General features: G+C 42.3%; 1 protein-coding gene across 3 annotated transcripts in view; it reads right to left on the reverse strand.

Annotated features, from left to right (window-relative positions):
* The window catches only part of CUL2 (cullin 2), a 98,920-nt gene extending 84,302 nt beyond the window's left edge, over positions 1–14,618 (reverse strand). Inside the window, exons 1-2 of one of the 3 annotated variants that reach the window (XM_054020956.1) lie at positions 14,434–14,618; positions 4,195–4,333 (exon numbers count right to left, since the gene is read on the reverse strand). In XM_054020956.1, coding sequence (XP_053876931.1) covers positions 4,195–4,313 — 119 coding nt within the window. In that variant the 5' untranslated portion in view covers positions 4,314–4,333; positions 14,434–14,618. Of the gene's footprint in view, positions 1–4,194; positions 4,334–14,207; positions 14,319–14,433 lie in introns of those variants that run through there. The other 2 variants (XM_054020954.1, XM_054020955.1) reach the window with 2 other exon arrangements.
* Between the last annotated feature and the right edge of the window lie 8,241 nt (positions 14,619–22,859).

Consider the following 22,859-nt stretch of genomic DNA (forward strand, 5'->3'; position numbering starts at 1 on the left):
AAACAAATTTCCAAACTTTAAGACGTGCCTAGCCATTTCTGTCCTGAGGTCTCTCCTGATCTTTTGGGAGATGGAATAGAATCCTGCTTCTACTATGCAAGGAGTTATCTTGAACAATGGAAGCCAGCTGTCCTTTTATTTCAGCCCTAAACCTGACAGCTGGTCAATGCCAAATAAGTTGGGGACATGTGCCACTTGTGCCTCAGGTAGAGAGAAAAGGTTGCAAGAGCATGTGTATGACATGGCGAATGGCAGCTGCCACTTGCACTGTGCCTGAGCCAGCAATGCAAAACTAGGCTCACCTCAGGCTAAGGAGAGAATCTAGAGAGGGTGAATAAATATTATCAACATAATGGAAGTGTCAAAAAAAAAAAATACAAAATGTAAATCCAGACTCCCAGATTTCTAGTCTCTTGCAGAATCCTTTGTGAAATGTTAGGGTGAACAGAGCAGGAAATGCTGCTGGCATTTTATGCCCAATTGAAATATTCTATATACAGGATCCTTTATTTCGGCTGTCCCTCAGTCTATTTGGTTGGCTGAAAAAGTGACTATGCAGGAGTGAAAAGCGAAGGCACCTGGAATTGTCAATTAAATGTGGACCTTCATATTGTGGAACAGGGGGAAAAAAAAAAAAACGCCACACTATTCTACACTGTTGAACATCCGCTTTCTAAAGATTTACTTTTACTGCTAAACAGTGTGTGAAATAAAAAAAAAAAAAAAAGGCAGTTAGCTACCTTAGCCCAATAAAATCTGATAAAAGTACAGTTGTCCTGCAAGTTACTGCTTAGAAGCTTTGCCACATCAATTTGTTTAATACATTAACTTTCTAAATTAAAAAAGTTACTCTCAATAGCTAAGATACTTACAGTAACAAATTTTAAACAAAACCAAACTGGCATCTGTACTGTGATAACACTGCGTAGTGAAATAACACCAGAACGATTTTATTTCTGCAGAGGTGCAGACAGGAAATCTGAAGGTCAAAAGGTAGCTAAAAATTAGTCATGCTTTAAATAGAGACAGTCTAAGAGTTGCTCCTTATCAGAAGCAGGTAACACTATTCAGTTGGTATCCCAAACTCATTTATCCTGTTTTTGTCATTTTAAAGAGGATTATCCTAAATAAAAAAAAAGACAACCCTATAAAAAGACGATCAACAAACTTCAGGCTCTGTTGGAACAGAGGAGAGAAGCAAATTCCATAAGTGAGATTATCCTTTGAGAGCACCATCCCTCATTGAAATACCAGACCCCACTTTAACCACCTAAGCCCATCTCAACTGCTGCAAGTAGGTCTCCATTTTTGTAGTGTACAATAGTACACTGCTACTAAATGTGGTCTAGAATCAACTGGATTCCTTTTTCTGTATCAATATATATCGATATTCACAGTAAATATGAAGTTTCCAATAACATACCATGCCACATTTAAAAACTAAATACTTCCTCCTCCTCCCCATTCTTCAGACCCATCTTCTGGTTATATCATCAGTTTATTTAAAAAGTTGATAGTATAAACAGATCAGATTGATCAATGGTGCTATAATGAGCAAGTGTGCTAAATAGGGAGAGAGTTTTAATACTACACAGTTCAAAATTCTTTAGCCACATTACTTCTCTAGGTTACCAAGTCTAATAAAAAGCAAGAAAAATAAAGGCAAATGGTGTAACATTTCCTTAATACACATTTAAGACAAATTAGTACAAAGGTTAAAGCCCTTACAAATATCTAAAATCAGAACGATCTTAAGAGACAGGTTGTTCCACACTAAACTATTTTCATTTAAGCAAGACATCTGAAGCTGGTGTGTGTGTGTGTGTGTGTGTGTGTGTGTGCGCGCGTGTGTGCACGTGTGCATGTGCAATCCACTTTTTTAAAAACAAAAAACAAGCTGGCTTTTTAAAACTAGCTTTTTATTTTTTTAAAGTATCACTGTAAGAGCATCTGAATTACTAAATGATTGTTCCAAATCTGAAATAAACTGTAATACTAACTGTATAGAAAAAAATTGGTAATTTCATTCAGTTTTGAATACCCACCAATGAGACTTGTGTTGAAGTATATAATTTACTTAAGCTAGAAGCAGCTCCAAAAAGAGCCAATCTTTGCTTAGAAACTACAAGCTGACAGAAGCTCATCATGCTATGCAGGTGCAGAGGGTATTCCAAGAAGATCTCCTCTCCTATAGCTGCAAGATGCCAAAAGAGTCACCATGCTGCCACCTTCCTAGACATGGAATTAAGAGTTTATGTCCACTGGGGTCCTAGGAATTATACCAAGGGCCTCCACTAAGCTAATTTTGGGAGTCTGCTAGTGTGCGTCCTCTAGTTGACTGATGTTCAGTAAGCTGCAGAATAAGTTCTGAAGGGGGAACAGTACAAAATTTATCTCACATGGTTAAAAAAAAAAAATAAATAAATAATCTCCATGTTCCTCACACAAAAGTTACAAATTGGGGTTATATAGGAAAAAGGAAATATTTTGAAATAGATTAAAAAAAAATCCAGCTCCAGTGATTTATGAAGTAACAATTTCAAATGTTTCTAAAACATGAGAAACGCTGCCAGCTTGAATTTTTAAAACAAAGGCTCCCATGTACAATTTAGAAACATATATATACACACACATATATATATACACACACACACAGGTGGGTGATCATCAAGGCAGGAACACTTATCTTATTACTTTGCAGGCTCTTGAAGAGTGTAAAACAAATGTAAATTTGCAAGTATTTTGAATTTTTTTTTAATTTTTATTTATTTATTTTTAAAGATTCTGGCTAACTTCTACAGCTCAGAGTTACAACCTTGATTTATGCATCCTTTTGAGATTGGAACATGCAGTTCTTAAACAGCTTATTTTTGGTTTTCATGAGTTGCACTTGCAGTTAAAGAGTAACAGAACAATTTGACAAAATGCAAGTCCTCTCAAACCAAATCAGTAGTGACTTTTTAAATTATAGAAGTAACAATGCTTTTTAAATCTGGTTGTCCTAAAGACAGGGTGAGAAGTCATTACTCCAGAAGTGCAATTATAAAAGGGTTTCTAATGCAAGAGCCATCAGAGAACTTATTGTCCTTGAAAGTGAGGTGGTAAGCAGACTTGCAACCAACTCAATTTTATGTTATTCTTTAGGAACAGCAACATGGACACAATAGAAAGCCATCTACTCTGAAATGCAAACACAGCTTGTTAAACAGACGTAGACTCAAAAGGCTCTTCTTCCCTTTTTGTATATTTATGTGGTAGAAATCTATGCATCAAAATCTGTCCTGTAGTATCTGGACTCTTAGATCTGAAAATTACTGCTTGTCAGAAGGATTCAGATTGCAGGCGAGTCTGAGAAGTCACTTAGAATTCACTCATTATTCCCCATTACAAGGCAGCTTTTTCCTCTGAAGGCAAAAAAAAATAGGTCAGTAGGTCATGCCACTTCATTATTCTACAAGCCTATTTTAGTTGCGACAACTATGCTTCTCTCTCAAAAAGTAAGACCCTTCACATCATAAGACTATACGTAAAAGAGAGAAGAGTATCACCACAAAGTACATTTAAGAAAAATTATTTATCCTTGGCTGTTGGAGAAGAATAAAATGGTAAATGGCATTAAAGCAGGATGTGAGTTTCTAAAGTGGCAGAAGTTTTTGCCCTGGCCACTATTAATTAATTGAAGTGATTTAAGTTATAACAATTATGTCTTTACATGCTATCAAGAATACTTAGAACCAATAAGTGGTTTTACTTCCATGTATAATTAAAATAGCTTGCTTATAAGGATGGGAGTCTCAACAAATAGAGGTTTTGAACAAGAACAGTTCCAGGGTAGTGGAAGATTGATATAAATGAGTTTAACAACAAAAACAAATACCTCTTTGGAAGGGAAAGAAAACAGTTAAAACAGCTCTGGTTACACCTATTAAGATTTATCCTGCTGAAAGCAATGTGAAAAATAGATTTGATTATTTCCACTTCTATACAAAAACAGTGAACAACAATTAAGTTTGTATAAAACCACAGGTCTTCCTCTCAACACCTCATCCAAAGCTCATTGAAGTCAGTGAAATAATCTCATTCGTTTTATTGATCAAGCCCACATTAGTGGGTTAGCACAGAGTGCCCATTGCACTTTGTGCTAAGTATATTCATACGTAGAAAAATAAAGGTGAAATACTGTTTAAAGGATACGAGAAGCGGTCATTCCATGTCGCTCTTTCAACATAATCCAACATTACAACAGCTTTAATTGTTGTTAGAAGTTTGTTCCATGTTTCATCAAAATCAACTACTCGTGGTTTCAGGGACATTGTGGGGATTTAGTGTTAATCTGTAGGGGGGGGAAAAAAGTGTTAGTCTCAACCTCCTAAACATTAAGAAGCAGTCAAACAGCACGTTTCAAGAGTTTTTAGAAAGTAACTGGTAGAGTCCTGAAACTCTTCTTCCTTTAAAGCAAACAGTAATTTCTTTAAAAGCATCACCTTTAAACTTTCTCTTTATATTATAACTATGTACACTGGTGTAATATTGTGCATCAAGGACCCTATGTAAAAAATTAAATATGCACCTCTTATTCTAACATTGTCACACAAAGTCCAAGTCTATGAAGACTAAAGTTAAGGTCTCTAAAAAGTAACATCAAATCTGCCAAATTGCACTGAACAGTGTGTTTTATAATGTACATTTAACAGGAACACTGAATGTGTACAACTTAACATTCTCACATAACGTTATGAAATGTGATTTGGTTGCTTCTGAACAAAGTAAGATTGTCCCTGCCCTAGGGAGCTTACAGTTTATCAGATGATGTATAAGCATGCTGAATACATTAAAGATATAAAAAAGTTAGATGTAGGACACACAATACTATCTCAGACCACCAATTTTTAACATGAAAATTTGTCAGACCATGCACAAAACTCCAGCCCCACCTCTTACTGTGATGATTAACAATGAAAAAATAGTTCTATATTTTTGCTTGTCAAAAAGTTGTGTTTTCCAGAGGAATACACAAGTATAAATTTGCTATACTGACTATACATATTTTCACATGCACACACAAAATAAGCAGAGGGTTAACATTGTAACCCACTGAAGAAACATATTTCAAAAAATGGTATTTGAACTCGTCCAAATGCTGCTAACAGAACGAGCAAGTGTTAGTAACTTAGGCAACACATTCTTTCCAAATGGTTTTAATAATATTATGTTATGTGAATACTTGGTAATCCTAAAACCAGGTAGAGTTGACTCCACATGTTGTGATTAAACTAGTGAGCCACAGGTTAAGGGATGACAGTCAACTTAAAACACGAGAATTACCATACTAGATCAGACCAGTGGTCTAGCTAGTTCAGCATCCTGTGTCTGGCAGCTGCAAGAAACAAAAATTAATAAACCCTGCATAGACAATGGGTCGCTGGGCAGGGAAGGTTATTCCTATAAAAATTTCTTCCTTGTCTCTTTCAGTTAAGAGTTAGACTTATGCTCTTCACATGCTGTTACATAGTTCCTAACACTTGATAGTGAATTGGACAGACTCTACCCTTGAGACTTTGAGATGATCTCTCTCTCTCTCTCAGATACTTACTCTATTCTAGTTGAATCCCTGCACTTTCATATCTTCATGATTTAGTACCTTCAAGGATCTGACAAATAGTCAATGGACACTGAAGAGTACAGGATTGTAGCTCAACTACTTGCAGTGCTTGGTCCATGAGAAGCAGAAAGATCTGTATTTGTACATTCTTAATTAGAGATGCCTCCTCACAATCCTTCATATTGGCACTACTTGAATACACAAGGTTCTCTAGTACTTATGAACTTTTGTATGAGAAGGAGGCAGTCCATCTTTAAAGTTAGAGATGTTCAGTGTAAAATTTTGGATTGTGCACTGCAGTATTACGATGTGATCTCCTAAAACACTGAAGTGACAATCCTTAGGCACTCAATAACAGGTTTAATTCAGCCACCTTGAACAACAGTGAAAGTTCATCATCATCCAGAAAGTCCATCCTTTGTTATGTATCTTGATCTGTTGGAAAATTATTCGTGTTTTACACTGAAGCCTTGAAAGGATTATTATTCAATGACCTTAACTGTCTTGTTCCGAGAGAAAAATAGTCTTCTTTCTCAATGAGTAATGACTCCCCATTTGTGACAAAGCTGATCAACTTGAAGGGTACTGGCCTGGTAACATTTAGGAATTCACTGCATGTGTCAGCACGCTCACCTACTACATAGTAGTCTTCACTACTGACTGAAAACTATCCTAAGTGTACTTCAGCAATAATCTTGCCTCCTTACTGAATGGTTCCTAGCCCAGTGGATTACATAGTTGCTGTGTACGGCTTCTATACAACGTCCAAACAGAATCTGAGGTCAGCAAGGATTGCTTGAAAGCAATAGAAACAAGGCCATTGACAGCTGGCCTCAGAATGAAGGTAGAATATCAGTGCTTCAAAGAGTCAAAATTCTGAGAAATAGGTAAAGTAAAGCCTGTCCTATCCAAGGAAGCAAAGATCCAGATAGCTTTAGATAAAAGCAAACTCCCTCTGGGTCCCAAACTCAGAAACAGGAGCAGCTTTTTATGCTACTGGTATACCCCTTCGCAGGGCACAGGAAAGACTGTACACATGAATTCCCCCTACAGAAGTGCATGCTTGCACATGAGACAAAAGAGCACCTGGCCATGAACAAAATAGTTGAAATTGACAAAGTGCTGTCAAACGCATAAAATTTAAAAAACAAAAACAAAAAAAACAAAAAACAAAAAACACACCTCTTTTCAATATGTAACGGCAGCCAAAAAGACAAAAAGTGTTAGTAGACCGTATTCAATATTAGCCACTTTCTCTAAAACGGATATAGTAGAAATAGAAGGTGTTCAGAGATCCCTGACAAAAGCAATCTGAAGTATGGAAAAACTTGCATATAAAGCCTGCAAAGATTAGGTCTGTGTAGTCTGCGAGCAGCGGCAGCCAACAGGGCGGCTAACAGGGGAGTTTGGAGGGAGTTCTCATTGGAGGAGAAGGTACCTGTATTTGCATCTGTCCTGTGTGTTCTTGGGTGTTTGTTTGTAGGGGCCGGCAGGGGCTGGGTGCTGGGACGGACGCCGAGCCCTGAGCAGGGGGCGGAGCTTGGCTGATCAAGGGGCCCATAAAAGCGGCCGCCCAGCCAGGCAGCGGTACAGCTGCGAGCAGCGGCAGCCAACAGGGCGGCTAACAGGGGAGTGTCGTATGCTCTGTGTCCCCAGGTGCTGTGGGCAGAGACTGCAGCAGCCAAGAGCCAAGCAGCAGCAGCAGACAGAATGCAGATGGCTGCATGTGGAAGCTGTGGTATGTATATAGTCCTAGCAGGAGACCCGGAACAAAGGTATGTGTGTATGAAGTGTCGCCTTATAGTGTTACTGGAGGAAAAGATTAAGGGGCTGGAGATGCAGGTAGAGACCCTGGTGGAGTTTAGGCGGGGGTTTGAGCAGCTGATGGAGGATGGGCAAGGCAGGGCTGAAGGGGAAGGCTCTAGGGTGCAGGAGGAGGCAGTAGTAGATGACAGCGAGAGGAGAATGGAAGGAGGAGATCCAGGGAAGTGGAAGCATGTGACTGTGAGAAGTAGGCCAAGGAAAAGGAGGGCCAGTGAGGGGGGAATAGAACTCAGGAATAGGTTTGAGTGTTTGGATAACAAGGTAGAGGGGCAGCAGGTGGTGACTGAAGGTGGGAGGGTGAGGAAGAAGAGAAGAGCTGCTAGTCCGAGAGAGAGGGTGGAGGAGTTGATGGAGACAGCACCAATTATGGGCCACCAGAGGATACAGGAAGGCATAAGGGGGAGCATAAGGGAAGATAGGAGCAGACACAGGTCAGGACTAGAGGGATCGGAGACTAGATTACTAGATCGCACTGTTGCCAGGCGACGGCAGGTGTATGTAATTGGAGACTCTTTACTGAGGAGATTGGACAGGCCTGTGACCAGGGCGGACCCGGAGAACAGAAGGGTGTGTTGTCTACCGGGTGCAAAGATACACGATGTGGACCTGCGGTTGAAAAGGATCCTAAAAGGAGCAGGTAAGAACCCCTTGATAATCCTTCATGTAGGAACGAATATGCTAGGTTCTCGTTAGAGAGAATCAAGGGAGATTATGCCAGGCTGGGGAAGACTCTCAAGGAGATAGAGGCTCAGGTTATCTTTAGTGGGATTCTGCCTGTTCCGAGGGAAGGGCAGCAAAGGGCTGATAGGATTGTGAGGATAAATAGTTGGCTAAGGGAGTGGTGCTATAAGGAGGGCTTTGGGATGTATGGCCACTGGGAGGCTTTCGGGGACAGACACCTGTTCTCGCGGGATGGGCTTCACCTGAGTAGGGAAGGAAATAGACTTCTGGGAGGGAGGCTGGCTCATCTTATCAAAAGAGCTTTAAACTAGGAAGTTTGGGGAGATGGTTGGGAGATGCACAGTTAATCTCCACGCCAGTTTCCGGTATTGAAAAGCTGAGTGTAATAAGAGGAGACATAGCCGGGGAGATGAGATTGGACATAGGAGGGACAGGGGGGACGAACACAAAGAGGCCCGCAACATACAGTGCTAGTAATGGGAGACAGGCTAAACGACATACATTAGGCTGTTTGTACACCAACGCGAGAAGCCTAGGTAATAAAATGGAGGAATTGGAGCTCTTGGTCCGAGAATTGAAACCGGATATCGTAGGAATAACTGAAACGTGGTGGAATGGCGGTCACGACTGGAACGCAGGTATGGAGGGGTATGCGCTGTTTAGGAAAGACCGGGATAAAGGTAAAGGTGGGGGGGTGGCATTGTATGTCAATAGTGAAATAAGCTGTAAAGAAATAATAGTGGATGGAATAGATAACACAGAGTCCGTCTGGGCGATACTCAAGCTGGGTAAAAGTACTACTAGAGCCTCTCCGGGGATAGTGCTTGGGGTGTGCTATAGACCGCCGGGATCGACCCAGGATATGGATAAGGAATTGTTTAATGTATTAAGGGAGGTAAATACTAATAGAAACTGTGTAATTATGGGGGACTTTAACTTCCTGGATATAGATTGGGGAACAAACGCTAGTAGCAATAATAGGGCTCAGATGTTCCTAGATGTGCTTGCGGATCAATTCCTTTATCAAGTGGTAGCTGAGCCGACGAGGGGGGAGGCCATTTTAGATTTGATTCTGGTAAGTAGTGAGGACCTTGTTGAGGAAGTGGTAGTGGGGGACAACTTGGGCTCCAGTGATCATGAGCTAATTCGCTTTAAACTAAATGGAAAGAGTACCAGAATTAAGTCAAAGACTAGGGTTTATAATTTTAAAAAGGCCAATTTTAACAAATTAAGGGGACTGGTAAGGGAAGTGGATTGGGCAAACGTATTAAGGGACCTAAAGGCAGAAGAAGCCTGGGATTACTTTAAGTTAAAGATGCAAGAGCTGTCAGAGGCCTGTATCCCCAAAAAGGGAAAAAGATTACTAAGCAAGAGACTTAGACCGAGCTGGATGAGCAACTGGCTGAAAGGGGCGATTAGGAAAAAACAAAGCGTACAAAGAGTGGAAGAGGGGAGGGATCAGTAAGGAAACTTACCTTAGTGGGTCAGAGAATGTAGAGATAGAGTGAGAAAGGCCAAAGGCCGGGAAGAGTTGGACTTAGCGAGGGGAATTAAAAGTAATAGTAAGAGGTTTTACAGCCATATAAATAGGAAGAAAGCAAAGAAAGAAGTGGGACCGCTGAAGACTATAGCCGGAGAGGAGATTAAAGATAATCTAGGCATGGCGCAATATCTCAATGAATATTTTGCATCGGTGTTTAATGAGGCCAATGAAGGTATTAGGGATACTAGCACCGTTACAGAGGGGCATACGGGATGGGGGATTACCGCATCCGAGGTAGAAACAAAACTAGAACGCCTTAATGGGACTAAGTCGGGTGGACCGGACGATCTTCATCCGAGAATATTGAAGGAATTGGCGCAGGAAATAGCAGGCCCATTAGCGACTATATTTAATGAATCTGTAAACTCGGGGGTAGTCCCGTTAGACTGGAGAATAGCCAATGTGGTTCCTATTTTCAAGAAAGGGAAAAAAAGTGACCCGGGTAACTATAGGCCTGTTAGTTTAACATCAGTAGTGTGCAAGGTGCTGGAGAAGATTCTGAAAGAGAAACTAGTTGAGGACCTTGAAGTTAATGGCAAATGCGATAAATTACAGCATGGTTTTACGAAGGGCAGATCGTGCCAAACGAATCTGATCTCCTTCTTTGAGAAAGTAACGGACTTATTAGATAAGGGAAATGCGGTGGACCTAATATACCTGGATTTCAGTAAAGCGTTTGATACAGTACCCCATGAGGAACTATTGGTTAAAATGAAAAACATGGGGATCGATATGAAAATCCAGAGGTGGATAGGGAATTGGTTAATGGGGAGAATGCAGCGGGTCGTATTAAAGGGTGAATTGTCGGGTTGGAGGGAGGTTACTAGTGGAGTGCCTCAAGGTTCGGTTTTGGGACCCATCTTATTTAATCTATTTATAACTGACCTCGGGACCGATTGCAAGAGTGGGCTGATAAAGTTTGCGGATGATACGAAGGTGGGAGGAGTTGCAAACTCGGAGGAGGATAGGGATACTCTGCAGGGAGACTTGAATGAGCTTGTGAATTGGAGTATCAGAAATAGGATGAAATTTAATAGTAAAAAGTGTAAGGTGATGCACTTGGGGACGAATAATAACAATTTTAGTTACAAGATGGGGACGCATTGGTTAGAAGTAACGGAAGAGGAGAAGGACCTAGGGGTCCTTGTGGACCGCAGGATGACTATGAGTCGGCAATGTGACGTGGCGGTGAAAAAAGCCAATGCGGTCTTGGGATGTATTAGGCGAGGTATATCTAGTAGAGATAGGGAGGTCCTGCTTCCGTTGTATAAGGCGCTGGTGAGACCTCATTTGGAGTACTGTGTGCAGTTCTGGTCTCCAATGTTTAAAAAAGATGAACTCAAACTGGAACGGGTGCAGAGAAGGGCGACTAAGATGATCAGAGGAATGGAAAACCTGTCGTATGAAAAGAGACTAGAGGAGCTTGGGTTGTTTAGTCTGACAAAGCGAAGGCTGAGGGGGGATATGATTGCTATCTTTAAATATATCAGAGGGGTTAATACAAGGGAGGGAGAGGAATTATTCCAGTTTAGTACTAATGTGGACACGAGAACGAATGGATACAAACTGGCCGGGGGGAAGTTTAGGCTTGAAATTAGACGAAGGTTTCTGACCATCAGAGGGGTGAAATATTGGAACGGCCTTCCGAGGGAAATGGTGGGGGCGACAGACCTGTCTGGTTTTAAGATTAAGTTGGATAAGTTTATGGAGGGAATGGTTTAATGATAAAACATAGTAGCCAAGGAAAACCAAGCAATGGTACATGAACAGCATAATGGCCAACAAGGGTCAGGCTAGAGACTCTTGCCTATATGCTCGGGGTATTACTGATCGCCATATTTGGGGTCGGGAAGGAATTTTCCTCCAGGGTAGATTGGCTGAGCCTCTGGAGGTTTTTCGCCTTCCTCCGCAGCATGGGGCAGGGATCACTAGCAGGAGGGTCCCAGCCGATTGAAGTCCCTAAAACACAGGATTGGGGACTTCAACGGTAGAGTCCAGGGAAGGGTCTTGCGGCCTGCAGCATGCAGGGGGTCAGACCAGATGATCATAATGGTCCCTTCTGACCTTAATGTCTATGAGTCTATGAGTCTATGAGAGGACACAAAGCAGGAAGATAGGAAAAGCATACAAAATAATGCAAGATTTAAGAGACAGTAGATCAGGCACTTCTACTTACCTTCTCCAACAATAACAAAGGGAAATTTAATAAAATTTAAAGGCAGCAAGTTTTGAACTGATAAAAGGAAATACTTTTAAAAAAACTGGCCTGTGGAACTCATTACTAGAATAACATGAAGGCAGAGAGCTTAGTAGGATTCTGAGTAGTATTGGACATTTATACAGATGAGAATATCAAGTTACATCAAGATACTGTCCTAGGTTCTAAAACAGGAACCTTTTTCCTGCTAAAAAACAAACTTACTACTATTAACACACACCAAATGATGTATTAGTATTTTCAGTTTAGTATAAATATTCAAAACATTTATAAAGTGGACACTACTATGTTTAAAGAAAAGGTATTTTCCAGAATCCAGAGATAATATATTGCTACTATTAACATGAATTGACAAAAATGGCAACAAGTTATAATGGAGGAAGGGATACCTAAGTGGTTTGAGCATTGGCTTGTTAAACACAAGGACTTGCATCTGAAGAAGTGAGGTTCTGACCCACGAAAGCTTATGCTCCCAGTACTTCTGTTAGTCTCAAAGGTGCCACAGGACCCTCTGTTGCTTTTTACAGATTCAGACTAACACGGCTACCCCTCTGATACTAAACACAAGGTTGTGAGTTCAATCCTTGAGGGGGCCATTTAGGAATTTGGGGCAAAAATCTGTCTGGGGATTGGTCCTGCTTTGAGCAGGGGGTTGGACTAGATGACCTCCTGAGGTCCCTTCCTTCTTAAAAGAAATAATAAAAAAAAACAAAAAACAAAAAAAAAAAACAGGAAGGGAAGAGATTTGAGGGGTATGTCTTCCAAAAGGAAGATGAACTCCACTAAAAGAAACAAACCACAATAAAGCATGTCTTTGGCAACCAACAAAAATTAGTAACTTGTCTTTACTTAAAAGGATTAATCACACAAGTATATTAAAATATGTGGGAACACTTTTGATGAGACCTAAGCAGAAGTTATCTCTGCTCTTTAAGAATTTGAAGGCTCCCATGGCACTTTTTGTATGAGCAGGGTTTAATAGCCATGTCCTCACATGTCAGCAGCATCCCCTCAAAAGGGTTGTGTAGCATGCTGTACACCAGTTTGTTGCTGCCCCAATTCTCTCCAAGTATCTCTACACAAGGAAGAGTTTTCTTCCTGTCATGAGAAACTAACTTGATTGAAGAAAATATCTCCCCCATGAGGTAGCCGGACCAATGAAGCTGTATTTCAGTGGTGCTGAATATATGTAATCTGTATATCAATTTCATATCCTTTGTGACCCCCACAAAAAAAAGAGAAAGAAACATACCCACAAATGTCAAATATTAACTGGTTTGAGATAGAGTGCTTATTGGAGATGGATACATTGCTGGAGTTAAAACTACAATAAAGTATTTACATAATTTCTTTTTATAATTTCAAAACATTTTAGATGAACTAATTAATCCTCAGAAAATTCAGTATGGCTTGTCTATAAGGGGGTGTCACACAAACACTCCTGCGTTTTAGTGTAGCTACAACGTGGACACACTGCACTAATATAAAAAGTAAACTAATGCAGCTTACTTCAGAGCAAGATGCATCAGTGCAGATCTTCTCTACACCAAGGGTTTGCACTAGTGAAAAACCAGGTAGATACACTTTAACCCCATCGTACATTAGAAGCAGACAGCCTTTGGTTCCCATCGTTATATGTTCTATTTATGAGTGGGGAACTATTAAAAGTGATAAATGTAGGTTGTGTGACCACATGCAGGTCCCAATAGTTCTTAGCTATATAAATATGTTGTGAAAGCAAAAGGCACACAAAGGTGGAGTGTGGGGAGCCAGCCAGGGGACGAGATATTGGCTACTTAAGTTGGAACATGGAAAAGATCTAACTTGGCCAAGTCCAGCAACCAGGGTCCTGGAAATCGCCCAGGAGCGGAATCAGTGAGCCGGCAGTGGGCCCCTCACCTCCCTAACCCCTCCACACCCACATTATTCACTCCCAAACCAAAAGTGAAACTGGCGGGGACGGGGGTGTAACATTCCCCCTGGGGGGGGGCGGATTCCGGGGCCTGCGAGGAACAACTCAGAACGGGTGCAAAGAGCCAAATATGGCCGGGACCTCAACCCGGCGGGGCTTAGCGTGGGGAGGAGAACAAAACCCGTCACGAGGGCGAGAGGTTTTGGGGAGCAGCCAACAGATCCCCGGGGAGGTGGGGAAGCAGTCAGCCCTCTCGGGAGGCGCAGGGCCAGCAAATGCGCTCGGCGGTAACATACCCCCCCGAGACGGGCCCAGCGGATCCAGGCCGTGCGCGAGGAGGTCATACCCCCTCGGCGCCGGGAAGCCCTTGCCCCGCTTCCCCCCGGCGTTCGCTGGGAAGCCAGAGGCGCCTCCAGCGCGGGGTTACCTGGCAGCAGAGGCCTGAGCCGGCCGGCCGGCCTCCCTCCTTCTTCCGTGTCCTGAGGCTGCAGTCCCTGCCCCGCTCCCCCTCCTCACAGCGCTGCCATTACCCAGCCGCGGCCCCCAGCCCCGTCTCTCCGCCGGCACCGCCACTGCGCTGCAGACCGCGGGGTGGGAGGGGAAGCCTCCATACACTCCGACCCCATCGCACTCCGGGCCTGCCTGATACTCACCCGCCTCCCTACGTGCGCCTCAAGTCACACAGCCGGCCACTGCGTGCGTCTGCCCAAAGGCGCTGGGCGAACGGCCGGGCCTGGCCGCGATGCACCTCTCCCCCGGCCGGCTTGGTACAGTCCGCACTACGGGAAGCGCAGAGGTTCTAAATTCATTCGACTTCTGTTACCGTAAATAACTAATCGAATTCCCCTTAGCGCAGGGCCAGGCGGGGCCCGCATGCGCATGCTTCACGCTGCTCGTTCGGATTTATTTCCTCTCTCTACAATGCGCATGCGTTACTCACCAGCTTCAATATGCTCTCTTCTGCGCATGCTCCCGCCTCCTGGTCTTCTGCGCATCGCAATAAATCAGTCTCCGTGGTGCACTGCATTCACAGCTTGAAATGGGGGCTCAAAGGGGCAATTGAAGTTCCGCACATGGGATTCCATCGAACCGGTCTCCAGCACCACAGTCCCGGCTCTGCCACTCCACCACGGCTACTGCACCCACTTTGCCTTCCTATGCACTTGCCTCACATCCTGCACACACACACAGTAATGCTGCGTCCTCCCATACAACTGCACCACACACAACCCCCACCCCGCATGCCTCCAACCTTCCATAGAATTAAAAACACAGGAATAGATACAGTACAAGAAACCCTCCAGCGGGGAGGTGTGGGATAATCTGTCCGCCCAGGAAGGTCTCATCCTATACTGTAATAGAGTCCAATTCCCTAGGAGGCGAGGGAGTGCATCTTGCGAGGAGGAGTGGGAGGCGGGGCATGCAGCTTTCCTACCTCCCTCCCCCTTCCAAAAAGCCCGCTATGCATTTTCTTGTTATACTATTGTATTCAGACTAGACTGAAAATAAGTATTGTAAATAAATAAGACGCCAATAATACAAGACGTACACTTGAAGGCTAGTGACAGGCATTTACAACGAAATCGCTACATCTCTAAACACACGTTCACAGCTAACTCCCATGCTGTCTCCACTATCAACTCCCCCATGACCTTCCTCGCCCCACTGTGAGAACAAAGGTGGTGTTCTCAATCGATTTAACTCATGCAAGATGAACTCTAATGAAGACAAGCCAGTTTGTAGTTTACACACAAATTAAGAACACTTTTTCCCCTAGTGAAGGCAGTCCATGTGTGATTAGAGCTCTCACTCACTTCTCCACAGAATTTATAACAAATATCCCACTACCCATGAGATTCTCACAGCTTGATATACTCCTACCTATCATGGGATAAGAGGGAATGTTCTCATGGATTGGTAACTGATTAAAATATAGGAAACAAAGGGTAGGAATAAATGGTCAGTTTTCAGAATGGAGAGAAGTAAATAGTGGTTTCCCCAAAGGGTCTGTACTGGGACCAGTCCCATTCAACATATTCATAAATGATCTGGAAAAAGGGGTAAACAGTGAGGTGGCAAAATTTGCAGATGATACAAAAGTACTCAAAATTGTTAAGTCCCAGGCAGACTGCAAAGAGCTACAAAAGGATCTCACAGAACTGGGTGACTGGGCAATACAATGGCAGATAAAATTCAATGCTGATAAATGCAAAGTAATGCACATTGGAAAACATAATCCCAACTATACATATAAAATGACAGGGTCTAAATTAGCTGTTATCGCTCAAGAAACAGATCTTGGAGTTATTGTGGATAGTTCTCTGAAAACATACATTAAATGTGCAGCAGCAGTCAAAAAAGCAAACAAAATGTTGTGAATAATTAAGAAAGGGCTAGATAATAAGACAGAAAATATCATATTGCCTCTATATAAATCCATGGTATGCCCACATTTTGAATACTGCATGCAGATGTGGTAAAAAAAAATGATATTGGAACTGGAAAAGGTTCAGAAAAGGGCAACAAAAATGATTAGGGGTATGGAAAAGCTTCTTTATGAGGAGCAATTAATAAGATGGGGACTATTCAGCTTGGAAAAAAAACAACTAAGGGGGGATATGATAGAGGTTTATAAAATCATGACTGGTGTGGAGAAAGTAAATAAGGAAGTGTTATTTACTCCTTCTCATAACACAAGAACTCTGGGGTCACCAAATTAAATTAATAGGCAGCAGGTTTAAAACAAACAAAGTATTTTTTTACACAACGCAGTCAACCTGTGGAACTCCTTGCCAGAGGATGTTGTGGAATGCTAAGACTATAACAGGGTTCAAAAAAGAACTAGATAAGTTCATGGAGGATAGGTCCATCAATAGCTATTAGCCAGAATGGGCAGGTATGGTGTCCCTAGCCTCTGTTTGCCAAAGGAGCTGAGAATGAGCAACAGGGAAGGATAACTTGATGCTTACCTGTTCTGTTCATTCCCTCTGGGGCACCTGGCATTGGCCACTGTTGAAAAACAGGATACTGGGCTTGATGGACCTTTTGTCTGACCCATTATGTACCTCCCACCCCCAAGGACTTCCTCATGGTATTCTGCATAGCTGCCTCTTCAGCTTTCATTGAGGTTATGCTGGGAGAATCAGCAGTTGCCAGTCACTGGGAAGAGTGAACATTTTCTTAGCCAAGACAAAACTTAGCAGGCTGCTGTTTTGCTTAATGATCCCTTTTGCAGTTTGTCTAAGTTGGTCAGTATTGCTAAGTTACACCACAGACCTACCTACATTGGCCCCTCAAAAAGGTGTAAACTAACTTATGTAAAACTAACATTTTATAGGTTGTATATATTCACAGTTGACTCCCCCATCTGTCCCTTACCTCTTAAACTTCCCCTCTGCTCATCTCTCATCATGCTGAATCACACCTGTAAACCAGCTTCTGCTTTCAAGGATGTAGTCATTTATGAATGGACTCTCTGAAACAAGACACCCCACTACAGTATTCTCTACTTTTCTCCAAGCCTCCCACCCAAACAAACAACCCATCAAGCTTTTACCTTCACAGTCTATCAATTCCTTCCTAATCTAAGTAGGGCTCAGGCATCTCCTTCCCAGACTGTGCTCATCTCTCATTCTTCCACCAGGCTAGGCCAGTTTTCTCTTGTCAGGGACCTGGCCATTGGCATCTCTCCCCAGAACACTGTTACTCAGTGAGCAAGATGACTTCTGTGGTCACTGCTTAGCAGGGGGAGGAAAACAAAACCCATCACAAGGACCAGAGAGTTTAGGTCACACAAGGGGGACTGTTCCTTTGCACACTCTTGCTCCCAGATGCAAATCATGTGGGTGACAATGAGCCCCTTTTACCTTCCCCAAAGCAACTGATAAAGCATCCTCAGGGTGGAGCAGCTGATTATTACCTCAGGATTCAAGTGTGGCTGCAGATATCAAAAGTGATTTTCTATTTTGGAAGGTGGAGTTCTGAACTGCAGAGAGCTGCAGGTTGCAGTCAACACCAGGCTCTGTCTGCTCTTGTGTTACAGTTATACAATGTTTAAATAAAAATAATGTAGTTATTAAAAACAAGCCCTGCTTTTCCTAAAAATAAGAATATAGTCCTGAGCAACTGGGGGAAGGGGGAAATTTCTGGAAGTTATCCAGAAAGAAAAAGATGCAAAGCCAGATTGTGGGCTATAAAACAAGAGTCTTTAGTGAAAAAACAAAGATTGGGCAAGTCTGTGCAATCACCTAGAGTAAGAGTGCAGCACCTTGTAAAGATCAGATAGTCCTAAGGCTGTTGATATTTTTAGATCAATTGCAGTTAGAGGAAGGTTGTGCTATGGTGAAACACCTGCAGCTGTATTAGGTTCAGGTGAAATAAGGAGCACATTGAATGATAGACTCTTCAGCTCTACTGCTATTCAAACAGCAAGTAGAATGGGTTTCAGTGATGTCATGTACACTTCTTGTACATGACACACTTCTTGTACACAATAGGTTGCAGGGCTGCTACTAGCAGTCAAGTTTCTGTAGCAGATAAGGACTGACTACAGACTTCTCATAGAGATACACACCAGATGTGTTTCCTATAACAAGATACTTTAATGCTCTGTCAGGTGTGGCTGAGGTTAGCTTAATTAAGGTTTGTCTCACACAGCACCATCTAGTGGCTGAACAGTATCATACAGTTTAGCATTCCATTACAGGCGAGACCTCTAACAGGTGGAGAGGATGGAATGTTAAAGTCAAAAGGTTCTTGGCAGTTGGGAATGTCAGTTGGCCAGTTTTCTATACAGAAACAGGGGTGGGGGGAAGGGAGAGGTGGAACCTGCCTTTAAAGGCCCCTAAACAGAAAAATTGCTGATATTGGGTTACATAGTAAGAAGTTTAGTAGTAAATAGTTCTAGTGTTTTGCAACCCAACAAAGCAATAGAAAACATGTTCTTTTTTTAAAAAAAGTGCATGTGTAAAATTGTTGACTTCAACATTCATGACTTTAAAAAAATATTTTCTTCAAACTTAACTTGCTTTTTAAAGGTAGTTATGGTCAGAAAAGTAACTAACAATTGCACCTTCTTAACAAACCTGTTCCCTGTGCTGGGAGATTCGTTGTGTTTCTTTTCTGTTTGGAAGTTCAAAGTGGCAAGAAAAAAGAAGATGGTTTTTCTCTGATCAGAAAGTCATTGTTTGGCAATCAAAATACATTGTAGCATTTGCTAGTGCAATTGATACCTTGTTCAGAAATGCAGTTTCAGTTCTAACTCCCCTTTCAGTTGCATATGGAAAGTTTAATCCCAGAAAGAATGCTGTTTGGTTTTAGCCTACTAATTAGGTTTTTAAGTTTGAGCAAAAGCAGTTTAGCTGGTCTTGTGTTATATAAGCATGACAACCTCCATATACCCATCTCCATGCACACACTCCCCATGTTTCTAATAATTTTTTCACTTGCTCAACTAAAAAATATGGAGAAACTAGAAACTTCCAGTTGTGGTTAGATTCTGAAAAGAGACTAAAAATGGCTTCATAATTCTCTCAACGGCTTCTGCTCTGCATCAAACTTGTTCAGTCCACATGTACAGCTTGGGTTTTGTTGTTGTTTTGTTTTTAAACTGCAAACCCTTAAAGCTCAACCTTGAATCAAAGTCTGTCTGTTCTGGCTGTTATACATCACCACCAATAATAACAGTTCTGCAAATGGAACTTAGAGTCTGATCCTGTTCCCCACTGAAGTTTATTTTCACACTGACTCCAGTGGGAGCAGAATTCAGTTCTTTATTAACTCTGATGAGGATTTAAGAGTGAGCTTAGAACTCAGCTTTCCCTCTCCTAGCTGTATTATCTCTGTAGTATTTACAAGAGTAAACCTGATTTTTGTCATTAAAGTATGCTAAAATTAGTTTGGAACACTGACAGGCACAGTGTTTTCTCTGGGAATTGAAATTGGGGGGCTGTTCAAATATACAGAGGGGGTGAGGGGTGTGAACCACTGATAACTATTCTCTGGGAACGGTTTTCCAACCAGTTTCCCACCCACCATAGTAGTTCCGTCTAGGTTGCATTTCCCTAGTTTGTTTATGAGCAGGTCATGTGAGACTTTATCAAAAGCTTTGCAAAAGTCAAGATATACCACATCTACCGTTTCTCCCGCATCCAGAAGGCATGTTACTCTGTCAAAGAAAACTATCAGGTTTGTTTGCCACACTTCCTATCTTTCCTATGCAGTGGGATAGTTTGCTCTTCTTTGCTCTTGTGCCCTTAATAATGTTGCTTTGAAAAACTACCAACTGTCTTCTATTGTTTTTCCCCTTAGACTTGTTTCCCATGGGATCTTACCTACCAACTCCCTGAGTCTGCCTTCTTGAAATTCATTGTCTTTATTTTGCTGTTCTCCCTCCTACCATTCCTTAGGCCATGTCTACACTGCCACGTTACAGTGCTGCAACTTTCTCACTCAGGGGTGTGAAAAAACACACCCCTAAGTGTTGCAAGTTTCAGCGCTGTAACGTGGCAGTGTAGACGGTGCTACAGTGCTGGAAGCCACTCCCCTTGTAGAGGTGGCTTTTTTATAGCACCGGGAGAGCTCTCTCCCAGCGCTGGTGCCGCGACTACACAGCCATGTCAACGTTGCTAGTGAAGACATGCCCTTAGATCATTTCGTGATCACTTTCACCCAAGCTGCCTTCCACTTTCAAATTCTCAACCAGTTCCTCCCTATTTGTCAAAATCAAATCTAGAACTGCCTCCCCCCAAGTAGCTGTCTCCACCTTCTGAAATAAAAAATTGTCTCCAATACATTCCAAGTACTTGTTGGATAATCTGTGCCCTCCTGTGTTATTTTCCCAACAGATGTCTGAGTATTTGAAGTCCCCCATTACCACCAAGTCCTGGCTTTGGATGATTTTGTTAGCTGTTTAAAAAAAAGCCTCATCCACCTGTTCTTCCTGATTAAGTGGTCTGTAGTAGACCCCTACTATGACATCACCCTTGCTTTTTACCCCCTTTATCCTTACCCAGAGACTTTCAACAAGTCTGTCTCCTATTTCCATCTCAACCTCAGTCCAAGTGTATACATTTTTAATATATAAGGCAACACCTCTTCCCTTTTTTCCTTACATGTCCTTCCTGAGCAAGCTGTACCCTTCCATACCAATAGTCCAGTCACACGTATTATTCCACCAAGTGTCTGTGATGCCAGCTATGTCATAGTGATTTGTAACACAACACCAGCCAAAATTGATCACTTGGGCAACACAGCTCTGTCTGCTGGATACGATAGAGTAGGTGTATTCATGTAAGTATAGTCTGGTCTGAAGCCTTTCCCTCCACCCTCCAGTTCATCATTAGCTGTCAGGGGAGAGCTCATTCAGACCTTGCTATGTTAGGCAAGAGTGCTCCCGTGGCAGCGCTTTGAAGTGTGTGTGTGGTCGTGCCAGCTGGGGAGAGAGCTCTCCCAGCGCTGCAGGTACTCCACCTCCATGAGGGGATTAGCTTACAGCTAATCAAAACAGTTTAATGTGTATGTTCTGTTCCTGTCACTGTCATGCTAAGTGCGTTCTCTGTCTCTGAAACAATGTTTGTCTCTGTAAGAACAAGATAAATGCAAATGAAGTGATAAGAGAAAGGTATATAATTGATCATTGTAACCCCACACCTTTGAAACTGCTTGTCAGTCTTCCCAGTACTGTAAATAAACCCCCCTTCAGTATTGTCTGTGCCTGTCTGATTCTTGGGGAAAAGAATCTCTTTGCTTAACACTTACAAATTATAATTGAAATTATTAGGTTGGCCAACATCACTGAAATTAATGCACTGACATTATCAGAAAAAATAACAGCTGTGTGAGGAAGCTAGTCTTTGTTCATACTTTTCAAACCTATTATGCTTTTTCAGGTAGAAGTATTTTATCATATACTGTATATGCTTTCAAAATGTGTATTAATGTTTCAATTTCAATTCAAATTTCCAACCAGTGACTAAATTGGCAACACTGCATGTAACTAGTTGACCACTGGCGGGGATGTGGGGAAATTCCAGGAGGGCATGGGGAAATCCCTGGATAGGACGTACATATATTTAGTACTAAGGTACCATTTCTACAGTCACTTTTCTGACCATAGCGGTCCTTTAAAAATCAAGTCAAATTTGAAGAAAGTCAGTTCTGTATTTTTACAGTTCTAAATGTTAGAAGTCAACAATTTTACACACACACTTCAGAAAAAAACATATATTTTTTTGATACACTTGAAGGCAGTGGTTCTCAGACTTTTGTACTGGTGATCCCTTTCACATAGCAAGCCTCTCAGTGTGACCCCCCTCATAAATTAAAAAACACTTTTTTGTATATTTAACACCATTATAAATGCTTGAGGCAAAGCAGAGTTTGGGGTGGAGGCTGACAGCTCACGACCCCCCAAGTAATAACTTCGCAACCTCCGAGGGGTCCCAACCCCCAGTTTGAGAACCCCTGCTTCAGGGAGAGCTTCACTTAGGGGTAGAATCATAGAATCATAGAAGATTAGGGTTGGAGGTCATCTAATCCAACCCCCTGCTCAAAGCAGGACCAACACCAACTAAATTATCCCAGCCAGAGCTTTGTAAAGCTGGGCCTTAAAAACCTCAAAGGATGGAGATTCCACCACCTCTCTAGGTAACCCATTCCAGAGCTTCACCATCCTCCTAGTGAAATAGTGTTTCCTAATACCCAACCTAGACCTCCCCCACTGCAACTTGAGACCATTGCTCCTTATTCTGTCATCTGCCACCACTGAGAACAGCCGAGCTCCAATCTCTTTGGAACCCCCCTTCAGATAGTTGAAGGCTGCTATCAAATCCCCTGCTCACTTTTCTCTTCTGCAGACTAAACAAACCCAGTTCCCTCAGTCTCTCCTCATAAGTCATGTGTCCCAGCCCCCTGATCATTTTTGTTGCCCTCCGCTGGACTCTGTCCAATTTGGCCACATCCTTTCTGTAGTAGGGTGACCAGATGTCCCGATTTTATAGGGACAGTCCCGATTTTTGGGTCTTTTTCTTATATAGGCACCTATTACCCCCCACCCCCGTCCCGATTTTTCACATTTGTT

This window comes from Malaclemys terrapin, chromosome 2 (assembly GCF_027887155.1).
Source record: "Malaclemys terrapin pileata isolate rMalTer1 chromosome 2, rMalTer1.hap1, whole genome shotgun sequence".
Taxonomy (NCBI): Eukaryota; Metazoa; Chordata; order Testudines; family Emydidae; genus Malaclemys; species Malaclemys terrapin.